The 20,615-nt window shown below is 31.9% G+C and overlaps 2 protein-coding genes across 2 annotated transcripts in view; one reads left to right on the forward strand and one right to left on the reverse strand.

Annotated features, from left to right (window-relative positions):
- The first annotated feature begins 5,718 nt into the window (after window positions 1-5,718).
- LOC105617210 (neutral and basic amino acid transport protein rBAT-like) lies at window positions 5,719-12,373 on the forward strand. Its single transcript, XM_012198776.1, has 7 exons — window positions 5,719-5,820; window positions 6,123-6,330; window positions 7,051-7,187; window positions 8,610-8,803; window positions 9,753-10,737; window positions 11,329-11,597; window positions 11,880-12,373. Exons 1-7 carry the CDS (start codon window positions 5,719-5,721, stop codon window positions 12,103-12,105), a joined length of 2,121 nt encoding a protein of 706 aa, XP_012054166.1. The 3' UTR covers window positions 12,106-12,373.
- Window positions 12,374-13,949: 1,576 nt separating this feature from the next.
- The window catches only part of LOC105617211 (probable multidrug resistance-associated protein lethal(2)03659), an 8,003-nt gene continuing 1,337 nt past the window's right edge, over window positions 13,950-20,615 (reverse strand). The window contains exons 3-11 of the mRNA XM_012198777.1: window positions 20,164-20,338; window positions 18,605-18,761; window positions 18,105-18,307; window positions 17,109-17,752; window positions 16,287-16,963; window positions 15,873-16,087; window positions 14,474-15,552; window positions 14,183-14,290; window positions 13,950-13,985 (exon numbers count right to left, since the gene is read on the reverse strand). Of these exons, the coding sequence (XP_012054167.1) occupies window positions 13,950-13,985; window positions 14,183-14,290; window positions 14,474-15,552; window positions 15,873-16,087; window positions 16,287-16,963; window positions 17,109-17,752; window positions 18,105-18,307; window positions 18,605-18,761; window positions 20,164-20,338 (3,294 nt within the window). The remainder of the gene's footprint in view (window positions 13,986-14,182; window positions 14,291-14,473; window positions 15,553-15,872; window positions 16,088-16,286; window positions 16,964-17,108; window positions 17,753-18,104; window positions 18,308-18,604; window positions 18,762-20,163; window positions 20,339-20,615) is intronic.

A 20,615-nucleotide genomic window follows, 5' to 3' on the forward strand; every position in this document is an offset into this window, starting at 1 on the left:
CTTCTATAATTACATAATTACCTTTATGAGTATACTTTTTCGTCGGTCTTAACAAAGCACAATAAAGCGTTTCCTATTCCACTGCCAATAACTACCGCTGCTACGGCAATCCCAATAAATTTCAACGCCATGAAGATTTAATGCTCATTGCGCTTCCCTATCCAGGTCTTGTAATCAAATGTCCTCAAATGATCACTGCCAGACAACTGTTCCCCAACAGTGTAGTAACCCTCCAATATTATAGGAAAATGTTGATGCATGTAATATCTGAAATCTAATACAATGAAATATAGAGGATTGATCTAATCAAGAGGTTTATTTTATTTAAGTAAACTTCTTGCATGATAACTTTTCCTCTTTTTTTATGTTAGAAACAAAAAGGAAAAAGAGATGAACTATGCAAAGAGTTCAGCTAAAAATCTAAGCAGATATAATTCACATAGTACAGATCATTCGAACAATATTGTAATGTTGTAGTAATATTGCAATAACAATGACTGTATTCAGCAGAAAAAGCTGCTTTGAAACTTGTAAGATTTTTTTTTAATTGATTATATTTTTAGTTGGTTTATATTTTTAGATCCAGGAGGAATATAAAGGGCAAGATCAATCAGCTAATTTTTCTACTAAAACAGCAATTGTAAATGTTGTAACAACGTTGTTGAAAACTTCAGTACTGGGAAACAATTCAATGGAAAAATAAATTGACTTTTGATCATTCTATGTAGTTATCCTTGCAAAAAGTCAGTTCATTTTAGCTGAATTGCTTTATATATTTTCTCTTTTTCTCTCCAAAATGAAAAGAAAAAGAGGAAAGATGAACCCTACAAGAAGTTCAGTTAAAAAAAAACAGGCCTAATGCAAATTCATATAGAAAAATCTCGGCAATCTGTCACATTTATTGCCAGATACTAAATATAGGAAGTGACTGAGAGATCCTTTTTTTTCAGTTGTACTCTTTAGCCATTTCTCCATTTAAGTTATCATTGCTCATTTTATCTCGAATATACAAGGCATGATCTAGAATAAGTCTAAATAGATTAAAATTATTCGAGAATATCGGATATGGCAATAACGTAACTCTAGGCAGAGCAATTCAGAAACGAAGGTGAGATTCTATAATTAAGTAAGTAATTCACCTTGCGAAGTGTTCAGGCAACGCCAAAATCCGTACGATCCCAGCAACAGTACTCCCTCGAAGATAAGGAAAGTCTTAGCACTTTTCTTGAGGGTTTGCACGAAGCCCAATTTGCTCGGCTGTTTCCTGATCATGCTACAATGAAACGGACAAGATTTCCTAAAATGGAAATCATCAATACTGCGGGATATGGAACTCGTAACGAAACATCGCGCAACACCATTTAACGCGGTGTAAAGGAAGGCATGAAGAGGGCGTCTCGTGAGTAAAATTGGAGAGAAATCTGAGAGAGGATGTTTTCACTCGAATGAACTTAATTAGACATATCTACTAATTAAGTAAAGTATAAATATCTATTTAATTTAAATACAATGAGATTTTGTTGATGATTCTCAAATCTAAATATAATAAATTATCTTTATTATTAATGAGATTCCAGGAATAATTGAATATCGACTATAAATATATATAATATTATCCCAGTCAGAAATGATAGTAGAATCGATATTGAATCGACGTCGAAAGCATCGATCGACATCGAATCGACGTCGATTACTATGTAGATTTCATTATCATTTTTGACTGGAACAGTAACCACCTGATGGATAATAACTCAAACTCGGATGATAACAATATAATATTGTAGTTTTTAATTGAAATTAAGTTCATTGATATATACAAAATATCTACAAAATATCAGGTTATTTATTATAGTATTTATTATAGTATTTATTATAGTATTTATTATAGTAAATAGAGTATATATTATATAGTATATATTATAGTAAATATTGTATCATAAATTAATATTCAAATTTTAATAGTAACAAACTTTATAAATTTGTTCATCTTTAATATTTTGTCGATTCAATATTACACGCGAGAAGATTCTTAATCGCGTCAGAGAGTTCCAATTTTTCAGTATGTTATAAAGTCAAAAAAAATATTTTTTCTAGAACATAAGTTAACAAATTTACAATATTTGAAGAAAAAAATTTGGGGATAAAAAAATTTAAAAAAAATTGAAGTTTCCTCGTACGATAAGCCCTGTTCGGTTTAAATGTTACTGTTCAGAAGAGCAGAAACGTTTCAACACACATTACTTTACTTTGACAAACACTCTCACGCCCATCGCGAAGGATCGGCCGAAGCTTCCTCTCCTGAAATTCGCGAAGACGACGGAGGCTGATAGCCAAAAGCTACGGCACTTTCTGCCACGAGTCCAGGGACTTTCCTCAGAGCGATAAAGAGTCATTGCAGGCTCCGATAGTGGCTCCGCGGTGTTTCCCGAGGGAACTTCGTTAAAGGAATCTTTCAAAAAGATGTATATATAGTGAAACATGGTTCGACAAGCACTCTCGAGAAACTTGGAAAATAGAAAAATATATATATTTTACTTATTAATAATATCTTATAGTAATGAATTTTACTTATAAAGCATTTTGGTCTACAAGATTATAACTTTTTATACATGATAATGTATATTATAAAAAATTATTATTAAAAAATAATATTTTTTTACTTGATAAATTTTATTAACATATAAAGACACCCAAAAATTAAATCTAAAGATTTCGTTTTAGTCAAAAAATCCTAGCAATTATTTTTTAAAATTATTTTAGCATATAATACAAGAAAAGAATTCTTACGATTTTTCAATTCGATCGAATATTGTATTTCAATATGGCTGCAATAAATAAATGAGAATTTTGAAGGGAATTGTTGGTTCATATTATCTACGCTGTAGATTATGCTATAGATACATTTAGAAACCAGCTTTATGCTGAATCAGCTGAATTATAGAAAATCAATACTTCGAAAAGATTAATAACAGAAATCTATTCCTCTTAAGAATAATTATTATTTATAATTTATAAACTGAGAGATTCAAATTAAGTCAGTTGCTTCGTGCGAATATATTTTATATGTACATACACACACACACATTATCAAATTTGTTATTGTCTATTAAAATTGATGTTAACTTGTAATTGATATTCTTCACCATTTTGACATTGATGTAGTTCTTTATTATTTCATGCAAATTTCAAAAACGCCCGATGAATCCCACCGGGATGCTACGAAAAACGCATGTATTAATAATTATTAATTGTGTAATTTTTTCTTTATAGCGAAAACATGAAAATTTTTATACACATGATGTACAATACACACATAAAACAATAAATTTTAACTTTCACATTTTCGCCCTAGAAAAAAAAGTTAAGATTTATCTCTGACCGCCGAAATGCCATCGCGATAGAATTTTCCCTTTTTTTTTACAATCCAGATAAAAACGTTCAATCATATATATGTCAATTCTGAATTTCTTTTCAGATATAATTAAAAAGAATCCTTTTTTTGAAAAGTTCTAAAAAAATTCTTTTTGCATCTAAAAATAAACTCGGAATTGATATGACTGAATTCTTTTTAAACACTCTGTGCTATCTGAGAAATTACTTTCGGCACCAATATCGTCGCGACGTACTGGTGCGCATGCAGCGTCAGAGCGCAGAATCGCGAGGTCGTGGACGTCGGCTGCTGGACGGATGGACGGTCGGTCGGCCAGCGGGGAAACACGAAACGATACCGCTTCGCTAAATATAATATACGAAGGCACGCGGTTCTACTACTGTCCGCCACGACGCGCGAAGTAGCATGATGGCGACGGCGACGGCGGCAATAGTAGTCACCGTTTGAGACCCTTGACGTTCGTACTGTCGACCTTCCGTCGCCTTTGTCGACGGTAATCACACAAGTATCATCTTGCATCTCGAGTCGCCGAGAACCGACCGTGGAAAACGGAGTGGTGAGTCTTTCCCAGGCAAGTCCGCGAACGACGAATCCCCCGAGTGTTATTTGCCAGGGGGTTTGCGATATTTTTGACGGAGCTTCTTTACCGGGACTCGATCGATTATCATCGTCGTTGAAAATCATAGTCCATAGGTGAGAGTCTTTTAAAATCATACTTTGACATATGATATGCATATAGTATACAAAAGAGAATTTTAATTATGTGTATTTAAAAAATTAAATATTACACTTATAAGTTGTATAAAAAATGTTTTTGTAAAGTTTAATTTTGAAAAATTACATTCAAGACTTCTGGAAATTCTTTAATTAATATTTAATAATTATTAAATATTTTTAATAGCTTTATTTAGATATAGTTTTTAATTATTTTAAAAATTATAAATATATGTTGTATCTGAAATATTTTAAAGATCTATAAAATAATCTATAAACTATTTATAAAATTACATATTTTAGATGTTTAATGTTAAGGGAATAAGATATTAAATTAAATAAATTAATTCAAAATTATCACATTTTTAAATTATAATTTGAAATATTAACTCATAGATTTTATCGAGTTTACGTACTATAATTATATATTAATATATATTAATATATTATATTAATATATATTAATATATATATTAATAGTATATTGTTGAATTTCACTTTTGGGCCTAGAAAATTATTTTTTTCTTTTATTAAATTAGTTTTATTTTATTAATATTATTATTAACATGATTTACAAATATCTCTGCCTAATTTCTTAAATCATAAAAAAGACCGTCCAAGAAATCTTAAAAAATATACATTGATTTATGTTTGCAATTATGAAATATTCCAAGTCAAGGTAATGTAAATTTTATGATTATTCACCGTTAACTCAAAGTCGTTTGCTCGTGTATTGTATCTCGGTTTTCAATGCCGATCTCGTGGCTGTAAATATATGTGCCATTTATTATTATTTTGCTGAATGGAACTAATCTCCGACTAAGATATTTTGTGAGTGCTCAGATTAATAATATTTCTTGAGGTACATTTGCAATCTTTAAAACTGTCTCATGGAAGGTATTAAATTAAGTCATTACATTTATTATTAAATGTTTTATTAAAAATTTATTAAATAATTAAGAATTATTATTCAGAATAAAGTGATTAAAATCGTTAAGTAAAAACTGTCTTATTATCTTTATGCGAAAAAGAGATATTAATCAAAAATACAAAATTTAGAAAATGAAATTCTTAGTTTAAGACTGACAATATTATGAACAGATGATGCAATGACAACTGACTTTTACGATTATTGATCGTCGAATATACCACAAGCACTATGCTCAAGCGGTAACATCCTGCACGATAGACGCACAATAATGAAAAATACGTCGATATACACCCACTCACCCTTCCTGTATATTCTTTCTATACACCAACATGTAGGCGCAAATGCGTGCATCTCTCCGGATTTAGATATAAAGAATAAATTGAATTTAGAAATCAATTTAAAAAAAAAGACGAACAAATATTCCCTTCATCCTATGAAATTTGATGTGTAGAATAAAAAAAGGATTTTTGTCTACCATTATTTTATAAAATCATAAATAATTTAAACTTTATTTCCGACAGCAATTAACTTAAAATACTGAAATATTATTAAAATTATTTTATACGTATTTAACAATTTGTTAAGTTCGAACTTGCAGATATTTCAAAATAAAACATGTGTAAACATTTATAAAAATATATATAAAAGTATACCATTTGTATAAAATATCTATGTAATAGAGATGAGTATCCAGAAGCCCGAAGACCTTTTGTCTATTGTTATATCATCTGAACTTCCGCCATCTTCAAATTCCCGACAGCTGTTTATAAATCAAGATCAACAGGTGTGTTCATTTTACTACTAGAAATTGTAGTGTTTTTCATTTCTAATAATAAATCTAGAAATCCTTTTCTTAACAAAAGTTCTATTAATTCAGTATTCAATTTGATATGATTCTTACCATAACTAAAATCTAATTCGCATAATAATTTAATAATTTGAAAGATAGTGCATTTTTTTAAAAAGATGCAATAATGCAGCATAATATTTCGCAATCAAAGAGAACAAATGGCATTTTTCTATTCTACGAAATATTTATCTTTCGTTCTGAGAACTTTGTCTCATATAAGCATTTATCTTTAATAGGATGAAGAAGCGTCCGATTGTCCTCTATTAACACCAAGTCCACCACCTACTCAAACCAACGAGACTCTACAATCGACACCGATATTCAATGCCCTGGAAGGAACTCCATTAGAAATGATACCGACGCCAACGCTCGAAAATATTAATACAGAAGACGGACTTAACTTCATGAACATTGTGAATAGTTCGAGTAAACCTTTAAACGATGGTATGTATTTTCTATCTATTACAATACGGCACGCAATTAAGCATTACCTTCAATGGCACTATGTGATTTCAATAACATTATCTTTGTATTTTCTTTTTATCATTATTGGATTATGAATTTAGCAATTAATTTATAATAATAAAATAGAATTTTATAACAATTATGTACTAAATATAAAATCAAAAAAGAAAAGGAGGATACAAGTTATATTTATTATTTGTAAATTATTTATTATTTGTAAATTGAAGATTTCTTTTCTTTAAATGAATATTAAATATTCTTTAAGTCACGTTCTTTGATGAGCTGAAAAGCTTACGTAATCGTGTTTCTGTATATAACGTCGACGTTCATTAAAGCGCTTTTGATAATAGGATCCAGTTTCAATTTAAACGATGATCCAATCAGTCATTTCTATCACATGACTGGTATTTAATCTTCTTATATTCAATATTAAAATTGCCTAAATTAAAAAGATGACAATATCCCATTTGGTTGCATAAAAAAATATTTTAAATCTTTCTGTTTTAAGATTTATTTTAAAAATACAGAAATATATTGAATTATTCAAACACAATTTAATCGATTTACAATTAGTTCGAATCACAATCTTTTTAATCATTTTTTCGTAATATAAAAATAATTGTTCAGAAAGTTTTAATTTTAATAGTGGTTGTACTATATTAAATGATTAAACTTGTATATCGTATCGTAATGTTTCAGAACCGAGTTCACGTGATCCCATGGTGGAGTCTACTAGCAGCGGTAGTAGCAGTGACACAAACGAACCCGTTTGCGCACAATTATTGACACAATTAAATACTGCCTATCAACATCTCGCACCAGATGCTCAAGCTTTAGTAAGTATCGGAATTTGAAGACTTTTTCAAATATAAAATAAAATCAATATAAAAAATGATTCAATAATACAATATTTAATTTAAATATTAAAAATTGGAAATTTCTTAAAATGTTAAAGATTCTCGAGAATTTTGAATGCTTAAAAAAATCTTTTTTATAAGTATTTGAATATATTATTAAAAATAAAATTATTACTTGTGTCTGTGTATAAAATAAGGAATTAAAACATCAAAACTTTCGAGATTTTTTTACATATTTATTGTTTAATAATCTAGTTTTGGAATATTAAAAATGATTTATAATTTTTTTCGTATATTCCAAATTATTTAATCTTCCGCCTATTATTGTATGTACGTGTATATGTGCCTATTGTGCTTAATGTATTGTATGTTTATCACAAAATTCACAAATTCCGTTTATGCTACTTGCAAAAACAACGGACATCTGTGCTACTTCATACATTATATATTTTTACATTTGCTTGACACAGAGAAAAGATACTTTATTAAATATATCACATGTGCACGAAAGATGCTACCTTGTGATTGCATTCACGAAGTCGTGATTGTATTCACACACTCGCAATCTGTATCTTTTTAACTAAGATCAACTAAGTTGTTACTTCGTATTTTCTCCTCGTTTTGTCATCTCAGCTGCTTGTGTATATAGAAACCCAATGCAGATAAGATACGACTAGGGTGACCATATAAAATGACGTATACAATTAAGAGAGCTACATGCAACATAGGGAAAATTTAGACATTAACTTTCACTTTATCTTTTCAATAAAATTGATAAAAAAAGACAGATATTACTTATATATTTATTATATATGGAGCTACAAATTTTTTATATTTAAATTAATTTAGTTTAAATGAATGATAATGAATAATAATTTTTTAATTCAAATTAATTTTTATTTTTTAACTTTAATTTTTATTGAAATGAATTCAATAAATTTAGTTGATATAAATTAATAAATATGATTAAGTATTTAACTGTGTACATTTAATAGAAATCTTTTAGAATATATAAAGTTAGTTTCTCATTTTGTATATTTTATTAATTTCTTAATCGCGGATATATTTCGAATATAAAATATTAGGCTGAATCTAAAGAAACCTGCAAAAACGGCCGAGAACTCCTTGTGAAAGAGGACTTATCCTCGAGAACTGGGACGCCTGATTCCCGGATCTGGTCACCCTAGGATTGACATTTCGTTACTGTATCATCGGAGATTTAAAAGAAATGTAGGTAGGTGTACTTATATGAATGTTCGATTTATTTATGTGCCTTTGCTGTTCCACATTTGAAATAAAATTCAAGAGGATTCCCAATTTTCAACGATCTCATGTTGACTAAAATTCATCGCTTGTCGCTTTCTAACAATCATCATACGTATTTATGTCTTAACTGTTTAGTTTTACAACCAGGAGAACGGCGGCAAACCACCACTCGTTGGGATACAACTGGTAGTACCGAAACCGCCCAAAGATTATCGTTTCATGAAGTGGAACTGGCCATTGATACGGAAGACATGCTACTGGTCATTGATGTCGATCTTGACCGGATGTGCCGCTCTCGTTATCGGCATTATCGCTACAATGCCTAAGAAGTATGTACGCACACTATGTATGTTTACCTGTACGAATAAACTCGTGAATGATAAAAATCAGAAAGAACGATTATAATTCCCTACTTAAAGGAATTTTCGATAATCTCAACATGAGAAGATGGTTACAAATTAGACAACCTTTGGAAAAAATGTTATATATACATGGACATATTTTATATAATTATATATAATTATATATAATTATATACAATTATATATATTATATATAATTTTATGAATAATTACATACAATTGTAAATAAAATGTGTCAATTTTTCATATAATTATATATAATTTTATATAATTATGTTTAACTATATATGAAACATTTTTTTTTTTCGGGAAAGGTAGTTGAAGTAATTTTTTCTGACAACTGCGAATATTTTGCATTTTGTCACTTTATGTAATTTCTACATCATTTTTTATACAATAAAAATCTTAATTTAAATTTTTCTTTCCTAAAAATCATGAGTAAAATAATGTTTTATCTAATTCAAATTTAACTCTCGCATAATGTATACCTAATATTTTATTTAACTTAAATTTAATTTGCATACAGTATACTTACATATAAATACGAACATAAACATTTTATCAAAAAGTATGTAATGAATAGCGTTTTAATAAGTAGATGATCTTTAAATTATATAATTGATCTTAAAATGTGTATAATTGAAAAATTTATGTTATTTATTTACTTTCTCATATAAATTATGTTGTTTTGACACTAAGAAATATTCAAGAAATATTAATTTAATATAAAATATATAACAAAATAAATAACAATAATCACAATATGTTAATACGCGGGTTAATACGCGCGTAATTAACACGCGGATATGTTAAAAAATTCAACACAAAATTTTAAGAAAGATATAAGTGGACATTTTTAACACAAATACAAAATTCTTCATTACGTATAATTTCACATGAATTATTTGCATGTTAGATGCGACCCACCGGTGGAATGGTGGCAAGGCAGTACCTTCTACGAAATATTCCCGGCGTCCTTTCAGGACTCGACGAAGAGCGCCGATGGGATCGGCGATTTGCGAGGGATAATTATGCGGCTAAATTACTTAAAGAATTTCGGAATACGGACTATACGACTCAACTCGATATTTCCGGCGCCGCATTACCCGGAATATTATTCGGACATTAGCAATATGACGGACGTGAACAAGGAGTTGGGTACATTGGGAGACTTCTCCGTTCTCGTCCGCGAGATCCACAGGCGAAATATGAGTATCATCCTCGATTTGCCTTTATATCCATTTATGAAGAGCTTGAATGAAGCGAAGGCGAACGAGACTGAACGTACGCTTCGGGAAAGACGAGATCTCGTGAATAGCGCAATAATTCATGACATACTGCCGTCCGCACCGTCCACGATTGATGCCATCCGCGACACCTTGTCGATACCGCTGCAGGAAGTAAAGAGAGAAACGTTTCCTTCCAGTCACTCAGCTCGTCAGCAGGAACACCCTGTTAGCGAGGCTATCAAAATCTGGCAGCAGCGAGGAGTAGACGGTTTCTATCTCAAGGGACTGGAACATTACGTTGGCGAAGACACGTTTGTGAGTGATCTTAGATACTGGAGATCTCTTCTGCATCCGGGCAATATCTTCATCTGTCACATAAACGCCTTGGACGCCGCTACTTCTGTCGCGAGGAACTCTATTTTGTCCAAGATAGATCTGATTGATGTGACTCTTCGTTTGGTGAACGGCACGAAAAATATTAAAGCGCAGATCGAGAGTATCACGAAGGGTGTGCTCTTTGACAAACCCTCTTACCCGTGGATCCACTGGTCCGTAGGTAGTGTGGACACCAGCAGAGTGGCCTCTACTATGACCGTCAAGAATGCTAGTGTGGCAGCTTCTCTTCTTGGCATGATGCTTCCTGGGACGCCAAGTATATTTTATGGTGATGAGGTATGAATTACATCATGAATGAGATCCACGAATCTGGAGAATGTCTAGTCAACCAAATTTACTCAAACTTTATACAACATCTGCTGATAAATATTGTCAGCAGGAAGATTACTTTGACGTAGAATCTATTAATTAAGATGCTGATGACAGAATGCTACAAAAATGATTAACAAATTATTTACATGACTTGAAACAGATTGACAATAAAAACCTAGTAAATATGCACATAATTTGATGCAGAAATTGAGCAGACTCTGCGTTTGACAAGTTCTGTTCGATTTCTTCCAGCAAAATACAAATTTAATGCATAAGACCAATTTACTGAATTTTTCTAATTGAATGTGAAAACAATAATTTACTGACTTTCTGTAAAGAGTTTGGTTATTGGATATTAGCGTAATTCGTATGTTTAAAAAATACGCAATTATTATTTATTTTTTTTATTTCTTGAGTCATCATCATCATTTTTTTCATTGCAATGCAAGATATTAACAGCACATTTCAATATTTTAATAAATATCTCTTTTTAAAATAATTCAAAAAATATTTAATACACAAGAGTTATTATTAATCGAATTTTCATTTGCTCAGATAGGTATCGAAGATTGTGAGTGTCGAGATCATAAGGATTTGGCACACGTGCACAATTTGATTCCTATGTATTGGGAGAAGAAGGAAGGCTCAGAAAGCAGTTTTTCGCCTTCAGGAGTTACCGCTTGGCTACCAGAAGCTAGGAAACCTATGGAAACCAGTTTAAAAAGCACTGTTACAGAGATGGCGAAGCTAAGAATGGAAGCTACGCCGGTTTACGTCAAAGCGGTGTTAAGAGAAAATCAAAGTACTGCGAATTGTGATGTTAGGTAAAGCCCTTTGGGTTACACGAATTTTCGGATTTGTGATTGTCCTTAAAATTTTTTTCTTCCTTATAAATCTAAATATCTTTAATGATTACGTAACTCATCTTTTTAACAACTCAAGAAATTAATTTTATTTCTTTATTTTGCGTGCTAAATACATATTTTTGTCTTGCTAGATAGAACAATTATTAATTTAAAATTTTTTGTCGACAGATCGTATTGTTATAATAATAATAATGATATAAAATGTTATGTGATAGCTTAATTTAATATTCTTCTGTCTAGATATGTGGAAGATGAAATGATCGTGATTGAGCGGTGGTATCCACGAAGAAATTCCTATGTGTTTGTGGCCAATTTTGGCAACGAGACGCGCGTAAAGGATCTGTCATTCCTTTATTACGGTGGTTACGTCGTTGTTGGACCAAATTACAGAATAAATCGGAATGTGTACTTCAAAAAACTTACCGTCCCCCCTGGAGAAGCGTTTGTTATAAAATTGGATAAGTAAGAGAGTCTCTCGATTGAATAATAGGCTGTCTTATATATCGTGAGATTATACTTTTATTCATTAAACATCATTAAAGATATGGATATCTTACAACGAAATAAAATTTTATAAAATTTTACTTTATAAAATTTCGGGGATAAAATATTTTTTGAATGATTAAAGGTAAAAAATTTTTCACGAATTGCTTAGGAATGTGAAAATAAATAAAGATTTTTTAAAAATTGTTTTTCGATTAATTGAAACAGAGAAAGAGAAAGAAGACGAATAATAAGAATAAAAAAAAATCAAAAAAGAGAGCGTCCAATAAATTGTTCATCATGATTAATACAAATAATACTTATTTCACAGCAAATGTTACCGTTACTTATGTATATCGTATTAAAAAATTGAATTTTTACAACGAATTTCAATGCATATCGGTCACGTCATACCCATAAAATTGATCTAATGCGGTTTGATTTGGAATTCTATAATACGCAACTATTACCGTATTTATTATCAAACCCTAAAAATATTACAGATGCGAAAGACTTCACATTTTTTTTATTATACTTCCTTTGATAAATCAAAATCTATTGTGTCATAATGTTGTAACAAATTCATCTTAATTGTTGTTACGATCAAAATATGGTGTAAAATCTTCGTAAATAGGAACGGTAATTAAAAAATACTTTTTACGATATAACAATTATAATAATCGTTTTGAGTACTTATACAATGTTGCTAATTATGTTTCTCGTTGGCATCGAATCGTACAATTATATACGATTTTTTAGATAATTATATATGTATATTAGAAATAGAAACGTATCGTATATATTAATTGACTGTGTGACTGCAAAGAATTTATATTAACAAAATTATCTCTTTGTATTTACACAGATAAATAAAAAAAATTCTGAATATATTCCTGTCTATATTATATTAATTATAAAATATAATAAAATTTTTATATAATAAAGACGGATAGCAACAAACATAAAAACATTTATTTTATAAAAAAAAAACGAAAATGTTTTTGATTGTTTCTCTACATAAGTATATAAACTTTCATTTTTACTTTGTTTTAAATTTGTTCAATATATTACAGGTCTTGAAAAAGGTACGAATTTGAAAAAATGATAAAAGTGTAAAAGATGAATACTGAAAGATGAAAATAGAGAAAAGAACAATTAACAGAAAACTATTTTGTTAATGTAAAATACACATAATTTTATATATTAAATATATTTTGGCTGTATGTTATCAGCTAAAAATATCAGTTACAATAATCAAAATAAGCTAATATCAGCCTATATTATTCAAAATCTTTTGATGTTAACCCGTGAATGTGCTCTGATCAACTGCAAAAAACAATAAATAATTTTGCTTATAATATGATTTTACGCAGCAATGACTATATTTTTCCTCTCTGCAGTTCTAAATCAGTAACTTTTAAACGAATAAGTGAATTTAAATAAACTTTTGTACAAAATATTTATTATTTTTTTATCAGTATTGTTTAAAATTTGATTTAATTTTTAATGTTTCTCATAAAATTGACAAATAATAATACTACAAAATATTTTATAAAATATTTTATATAACAATCAAGGCTAATAAAAAACTAAGTAACTTTTAAACCAATAAAAGAATTATGCTCAAATTTTACATAGATATTCAGACATAATAATAGAACAATCTATATAATTTTTATGTTTTATATCTATAAAATTTTTTTATATTTTTGGCAATGTTTTAAGATGTAACACATACATCTTTAATAGATTATTATAGATAATTTAATAAGCTCGTCGAATGCAATTGTTTGCATTCTTTTGGTATAATCGTAACGAAAATTGTGATTATCTGGATGGCGATCTATCCATTTTGTAGAAATTCTGTAAAAAAGTCACAATAATTTATTAATACAAAGTTTATGAAATTAATTCAAATGCTTCATTAATTTTTCTTTGACAAATAATTAAATAATTCTCTTTAATTCTCTTTCTAGAGTGAAATCAAATAATATTATGGATATTTTATTATTTTATAATTTTATAAAACAATTCTATCGTTAATTTTAATTACTGCTTACCTTCATAGCTATATCAATAAGATTTTCGGTCATAACAGCCCCAGTCTGCTGTACCATATTATAAAAGTATCCTTTTTGTTGCAAAAGGATATACGGATGGCCAAGTTCCTAAAATCAACATTTATAATAGTTTTGTAAAGTTCTTGTATCGAGAAAGAAATTCCGAAATCTAAAAATTTTGTGATTTGAAACATCTTGCTATCTATTTCTTTAAACCACACATAAATTATAGCATTAAAGTTATCGGAATCGTGTTACCTTTGAATTATTTAGCTATTGATTTGTACTTACCACAAGATGTCCAGCATCCATCACGAATATTCTATCACTGTCCATAATGGTATTCAATCTGTGAGCTATGGTAAACACAGTACAGTTTACAAATTTCGTCCTAACTGTCTTTTGTATAAGGGAATCCGTGTAAGGATCAATGTTGGCAGTTGCTTCATCTAATATCATAATCCGATTGTTTTTAACAATAGCGCGCGCGAGGCACAGTAGTTGCTTCTGGCCGACACTGAAATTCGATCCTTCATCGGATACCTTTGTGTTCAATCCGGCAACCATTTCAGAAATCGTCTCCTTCAATTCGACATCCTGGAGCGCTTGCCATAGTATGGCGTCGGAATACTGATCGAAGGGATCGAGATTCTGTCGTAGACTACCGGTAAACAGGAATGGTTCCTGAGGGATAATACTGATCTTCGAGCGAAAATCGTGCAGAGCGATAGCGCCGGTGGATACATCGTCTATAAGGATCTCACCCTCCACGCAGGCCAGACGAAAGAGAGCGTTGATCACAGATGACTTTCCTGCGCCAGTTCTGCCAACGATACCGATCTTCTCTTTCGGCATAACGATAAAACTGACGTCTCTGAGGATGCAAACGCCTCGAGGATTATATTTTAAGTTTACGTTTTTAAACTTCACAAGACCCTTTGTAGGCCAATCATCCGGCGGTTTGGCATCCGGTTTACTGTCAATCATCGGCTCCTCCTCCAAGTGGCTATATTCGAGTATTCTCTCTATAGAGGTCAACTGACTCTCCAATTCGGCCGTTTGTCTAATTCCCCACTGCAGCATGTTTGTCAATGCCATAGTTTGCGTGATTAACAGACCGATGTTACTAACAACAGCCAATCCGTCAACAACCGTGAAAGCTATAATTATTGCCCCGATGTAAAGCTGGCAAATCACATCGATGTAGAAGCCGAATGCTCGAGAAGTGGACAGGAAGAGGAAGCAAGCGGACGTATGGACATCCTGATGAACGCACAGGTCAGACATCAGTATCTCTTCGGCGTTGGAAGCTCTAATTGTCGTCAGACCTTGCAGAGACGCCCCGAGGAGGTCAAAAATCGGCGATCGTGCTAAGCAAGTTGTTTTTTATTATTATTTATTTATTTTAAATTTATATTATTTATTTTAAATTTTCGTTAATTCATACAGCACAGATTAATCCAACAATATTTCAGTGTTGCAGCATATTGCTGTAAGCTTCTGTACTATATGGATAAAAACAAAATCCAAAATCCAATTTGAAGAAAACTTTAATAAATACAACTTTAATAAATAAATTAATTAATTCAGTATGCAAATGATTTAAAAGAATGATCAAAAAGAGAGATCGGAAGTAACTTTTCGCTAATTACAAATATTACTATTTATAAATATTGCATGGATTATTTACTTGTCCCTTCGAGGCGCTTGATACTGCGACTAGTACTGATATATATCATTCGGAGATAGATGAAAATGCAAACGCAAATCACAGTGGGTATCGCTAGCCACGGGGTAACCGCTATGACCATAAGTATTACTGTGATCGTGATGAGTCCGATTACTATGATGTCGAATACGCACATTGATAGCAATAAGTCGACAATATTGATATCCCTGGCAAATCTAAGATAAAAGACGTTTCTCTTTTTTTAGATTAAATTAGGCTCACTTTATCAAAAAGTTGTTAAAAATAAATGACAATAAATAAAAAACTATAATGATTATAGTTAAATAAAAAAAATTTTAAATATTAGAGAATGTACTATTAGAGAGAGGAAGAAAAATTAGACGTACGTCTAATTAGTTGCTCTTCTACACTTACCTGTTTAATATACGGCCAGCTGGATTAGTACTGTAAAAATACATAGTTGCACGCAATATACTGCGAAACATGGCGGAGTGAAGATTTATTGAGGACCACATGCATACATTGAAGTACACGATTGTTTGGAATTGCCACAATAATATAATGGCCGCTATCATAGCGGTGTATATGTAGAGCATGAAATCGCGGGACAGTGGACCTTCCCACTGAAAGTCCCAGGTGGAGTTACCCATTTCATGCCACGAGCTAGATTCGACGTTTACCCAGAATGCAACGAAGTAATCGCTGCCGCCAGATACTACTTGATTTGCTAAGAAGATCAACATCATCAATGTGATCATAATAGGACTCTTACTCGCCTTAAAATAAGCGAATAATGTTTTGCGAGATATGTGACCCTTTGCCAGCGTTTCCTTTGTATCAATCGGCAAGATGTTCCCATGATCCTTCGTTTCAATTTTTAGCGAAATTTGACGCTGCATTTCGGACTGTCTACGCTCAATCTCTTTATCCTTCGTGTCTGCCGCCTTCACCAATTTCATAAAATCATGGCCCAATGCTTGTAGTTGGTCGAATGTACCTTTTTGCTCGATACTACCATTATTCATCACAATAATCTGATCAGCGAGTTGCAAATACTGCAGCTGATGCGTCACCAAAATTCTCGTTTTTTCCTGATAGGTAATTGTTAAATAAAATAATTAAAATTTAAAATCACAAGAAGCTATCCAAGACATGTCCTAAGATGTCTACAGGATATCCTTAGGACATTCTAATGAGAACTGTTATGTAGGAATATGAATACTTTGCGAGTCTTACTTTTAGATAGCCGAAGATACACTTGTCTACAAGACATCTGCTGACGTGCGAATCCACAGCGGAGAGGGGATCATCCAGCAAGTAGATATCAGCGTCTTTATAGATCGCTCTTGCCAGATTGATTCTGGCACGTTGGCCACCACTTAAATTCATTCCCCTTTCGCCCACGATGGTACGATCGCCATGGGGAAACGAGTTTATGTCTGATTCCATCTGGCAGACTCTGATCACTTCATCATAACGCGACTTATCCATCGTCTGTCCGAATAGAACGTTCTGCTTCACAGAGGACGCGAAGATCCATGGCTGTTGACTGACGTAGTTTATTCTGCCATGGCATTCGATGCTTCCACTTGTTAGAGGTAATTCCTGAAGTATCGCTTGTAAGAGACTGCTCTTGCCCGAACCTACCTGACCGACAATAGCGATGAAGCTTCCAGGTGGCACGGTTAAGCTTACGTTACGCAATGTATCTTCCTTACCGTCACCGTGCCACTTGGCATTTACATTAGTCATAGAAAGGGCATATGAATCAGTGACTGTCTGATATATAAGGTTTTGTCTCGTTTTGGTGATCTCATCGTGTAACATAAAGCTTCGTAGACGGCGAATACAAACTAATGCCTGTACTAATTGATGGAGACCTATGAAATAAGTTTATTATTAAGTTTATTATCAAATGTATCTTATTTTATTAATTATCTTTCTCGTTAAAGATAGAACTCAGTGTAATAGTAATCTTCAACAAGTACTAAATTTTGCAAACTTTTTTTGTATTATTTTTTGTATTATTTTTAAAAGATTGTTAAAATTGAAATATATATAGGAAATAAATGATTTAATCTATATATATCGCATTTTTAATATAAGGTTTTATTTTTTATATCTTATCTTTAATTATAGGTAAAGCTATTATAAATTATAATTTTTTCTAAAGATTATTTCTTCATGTCGTTTATAAAAATGTCTTGAAATTTGCATCGATAATTATCTTACCCATTGAAAATCCAAAAATCAGCGAATTCCGTAAAACGTTGTAATATGCTGTTACTAAATATACTTTTTCGGCATTGATGTAATTCCCGAATAGGACGTATGACAATACCGCAACGAAGATACTAAGTCGCGGTACACAGCAGTCAAGAGTAAGAGCTAGTTGTCTCAAGATGGAGTATTTCTTTATTACACTCATTTCCCGCCTGGAAATAATTAAATCTGAACAATTTGGTATTAATAAAAATAAGGACATATACAAAATAAATCCTCATATTAATTATAAGGAAAAATAATGTGTAAAAATAATGATATTAAATATATTAAGAATTTTAAGCAAGACTTTATATGAATCAAATATGACAAAGAAAGTCAAGATCGGTCATTTTGGATGTTACAAATAATATATTATATATTCTTTTATTAAATCAATTTCAGATATTAATAATATTAAATGAAAAAAAATAATATGAGAGACAGATATATGATTTAGTTATACTTACTTCCTCGCCTTTTCCACGAGATTAGAAAAAGGAATCTCCCAAACATACATTTTAATTACTTGCAATCCAGTAATTACCTGATTCATCAATCTAAGTCTATTGTCTGTTTTTTCTGCTGATTTGAGCGTTAAAGGTGCAATTATCTTTGCCAAGAACGCTGAAATAGTCATTTTGAAATATTGTGACAATCTTATCGTACGTATTAGGTGTATAATTTTGCTTCCGTCGTTTTTTTTCCGAAATTCGAGGCTTTATTGTAAAAAACTGGTTATACATTTATGATTCAAAGTATTGTCCATCGCTGGCCACTACTTTCTCCCATCTTTCGGGTAGCGTACGAATCCCGCGTCGAAAAAACTGGTCATCTTTTGAGGCTATCCCCGAATCGATCCAATTTTTTACTTCTTCATAAGACCGGAAGTGCTGGTCAACCAGGCCGTGCCATTGATCGAAACAAGTGATAGTTAGAGGGAGCAACGTCTGGAGAATACGGCGGGTGGGGTAGGACTTCCCATTTCAACGTTTCCAAGTATGTCTTGACCACTTTCGCAACATGGGGTCGAGCATTGTCATGCTGCAAAATCACTTTATCGTGTCTCTCGTTGTATTGCAGCCGTTTGTCTTTCAATGCTCGGTTCAAACGCATCAATTGCGTTTGATACTGATTGCCTGTGTGATTGTTTCAGTCGGTTTTAACAGTTCATAATACACTACGCCGAGCTGGTCCCACCAAATACAGAGCATGACCTTGGAGCCGTGAATATTCGGTTTGGCCGTCGACGTGGAAGCATGGCCGGGAACTCCCCATGATTTTCTGCGCTTGGGATTATCGTAATGAACCCATTTTTTGTCCCCAGTCACAATGCGATGCAAAAATCCCTTTCGTCTTTGCCTTTCAAGCAGCTGTTCACAAGCAAACAAACGCCGCTCAACATCTCTCGGCTTCAATTCGTACGGCACCCAATTTCCTTGCTTCTGAATCATTCCCATGGCTTTGAGGCATTTTGAAATGGCTTGTTGAGTCACTCCCAATGATCGTGCCAATTCTTCTTGATTTTGACACGAATCTTGCTCAAGTAATGCCTCCAATTCTGCATCTTCGAAAACCTTCTCTCTTCCACCGCTTTGCCGGTTTTCGACGTCAAAATCACCGTTCTTGAAGTGTTCAAACCACTCACGACACGTTCTTTCACTAATAGCGGCCTCACCATAAGTATTTGAGAGCATTCGATGAGCCTCAGCCGCAGATTTCTTCATATTGAAGCAAAAAATTAAAACCTCCCGCAAATGACGAGAATTTGGCTCGTAAACTGACATTTTCAATCGAGAATAACTTTATGATGCAGACACAAATCGACTAATGTTTCTATGGAGTTATGTTGACAGATGCTCAAGTTTATTGTATGACGTCTATGATCTATTTATTTCAACCACCACTTACCGCTAAAGCAATCTATAGGAAAACGGCGGAAGCAAAGTTGTACATCTAATAATATTGTTACAGAGATGTATTAATCGTACGATTTTTACAATCATTTATTGATGAAAGCTGCCAATACCTTGAGAAGGCATGAATAGTAAAAACACTGTTATTCCGATTAATGCTGCCCATCCAATTTCGAAAAATGTAATGTATGTGATCCATACAATTTGAAGAGGAGCAATCCAAATGTAATGCAGATCTACCAGGGACGCTTCCAATCTAGTAATATCGCTACTCAAAAAATTTACCATCTAAAAATGTATAAACTTGGATTAATCTTTTAGCAAACATTTATTGAATTGTTCTTTTAACTATGGTTTTACATAGTACGGTAAATATTAGTAATACGTGGTGCATACACACACACACACACACACACACACACACACACACACACACACACACACACACACACACACACACTACACTACTACTACTACTACTACTACTACTACTACTACTACTACTACTACTACTACTACTACTACTACTACTACTACGTACTACTACTACTACTACTACTACTAC

The sequence above is a fragment of the Atta cephalotes genome (assembly GCF_000143395.1).
Source record: "Atta cephalotes unplaced genomic scaffold scaffold00012, whole genome shotgun sequence".
Lineage (NCBI taxonomy): Eukaryota > Metazoa > Arthropoda > Insecta > Hymenoptera > Formicidae > Atta > Atta cephalotes.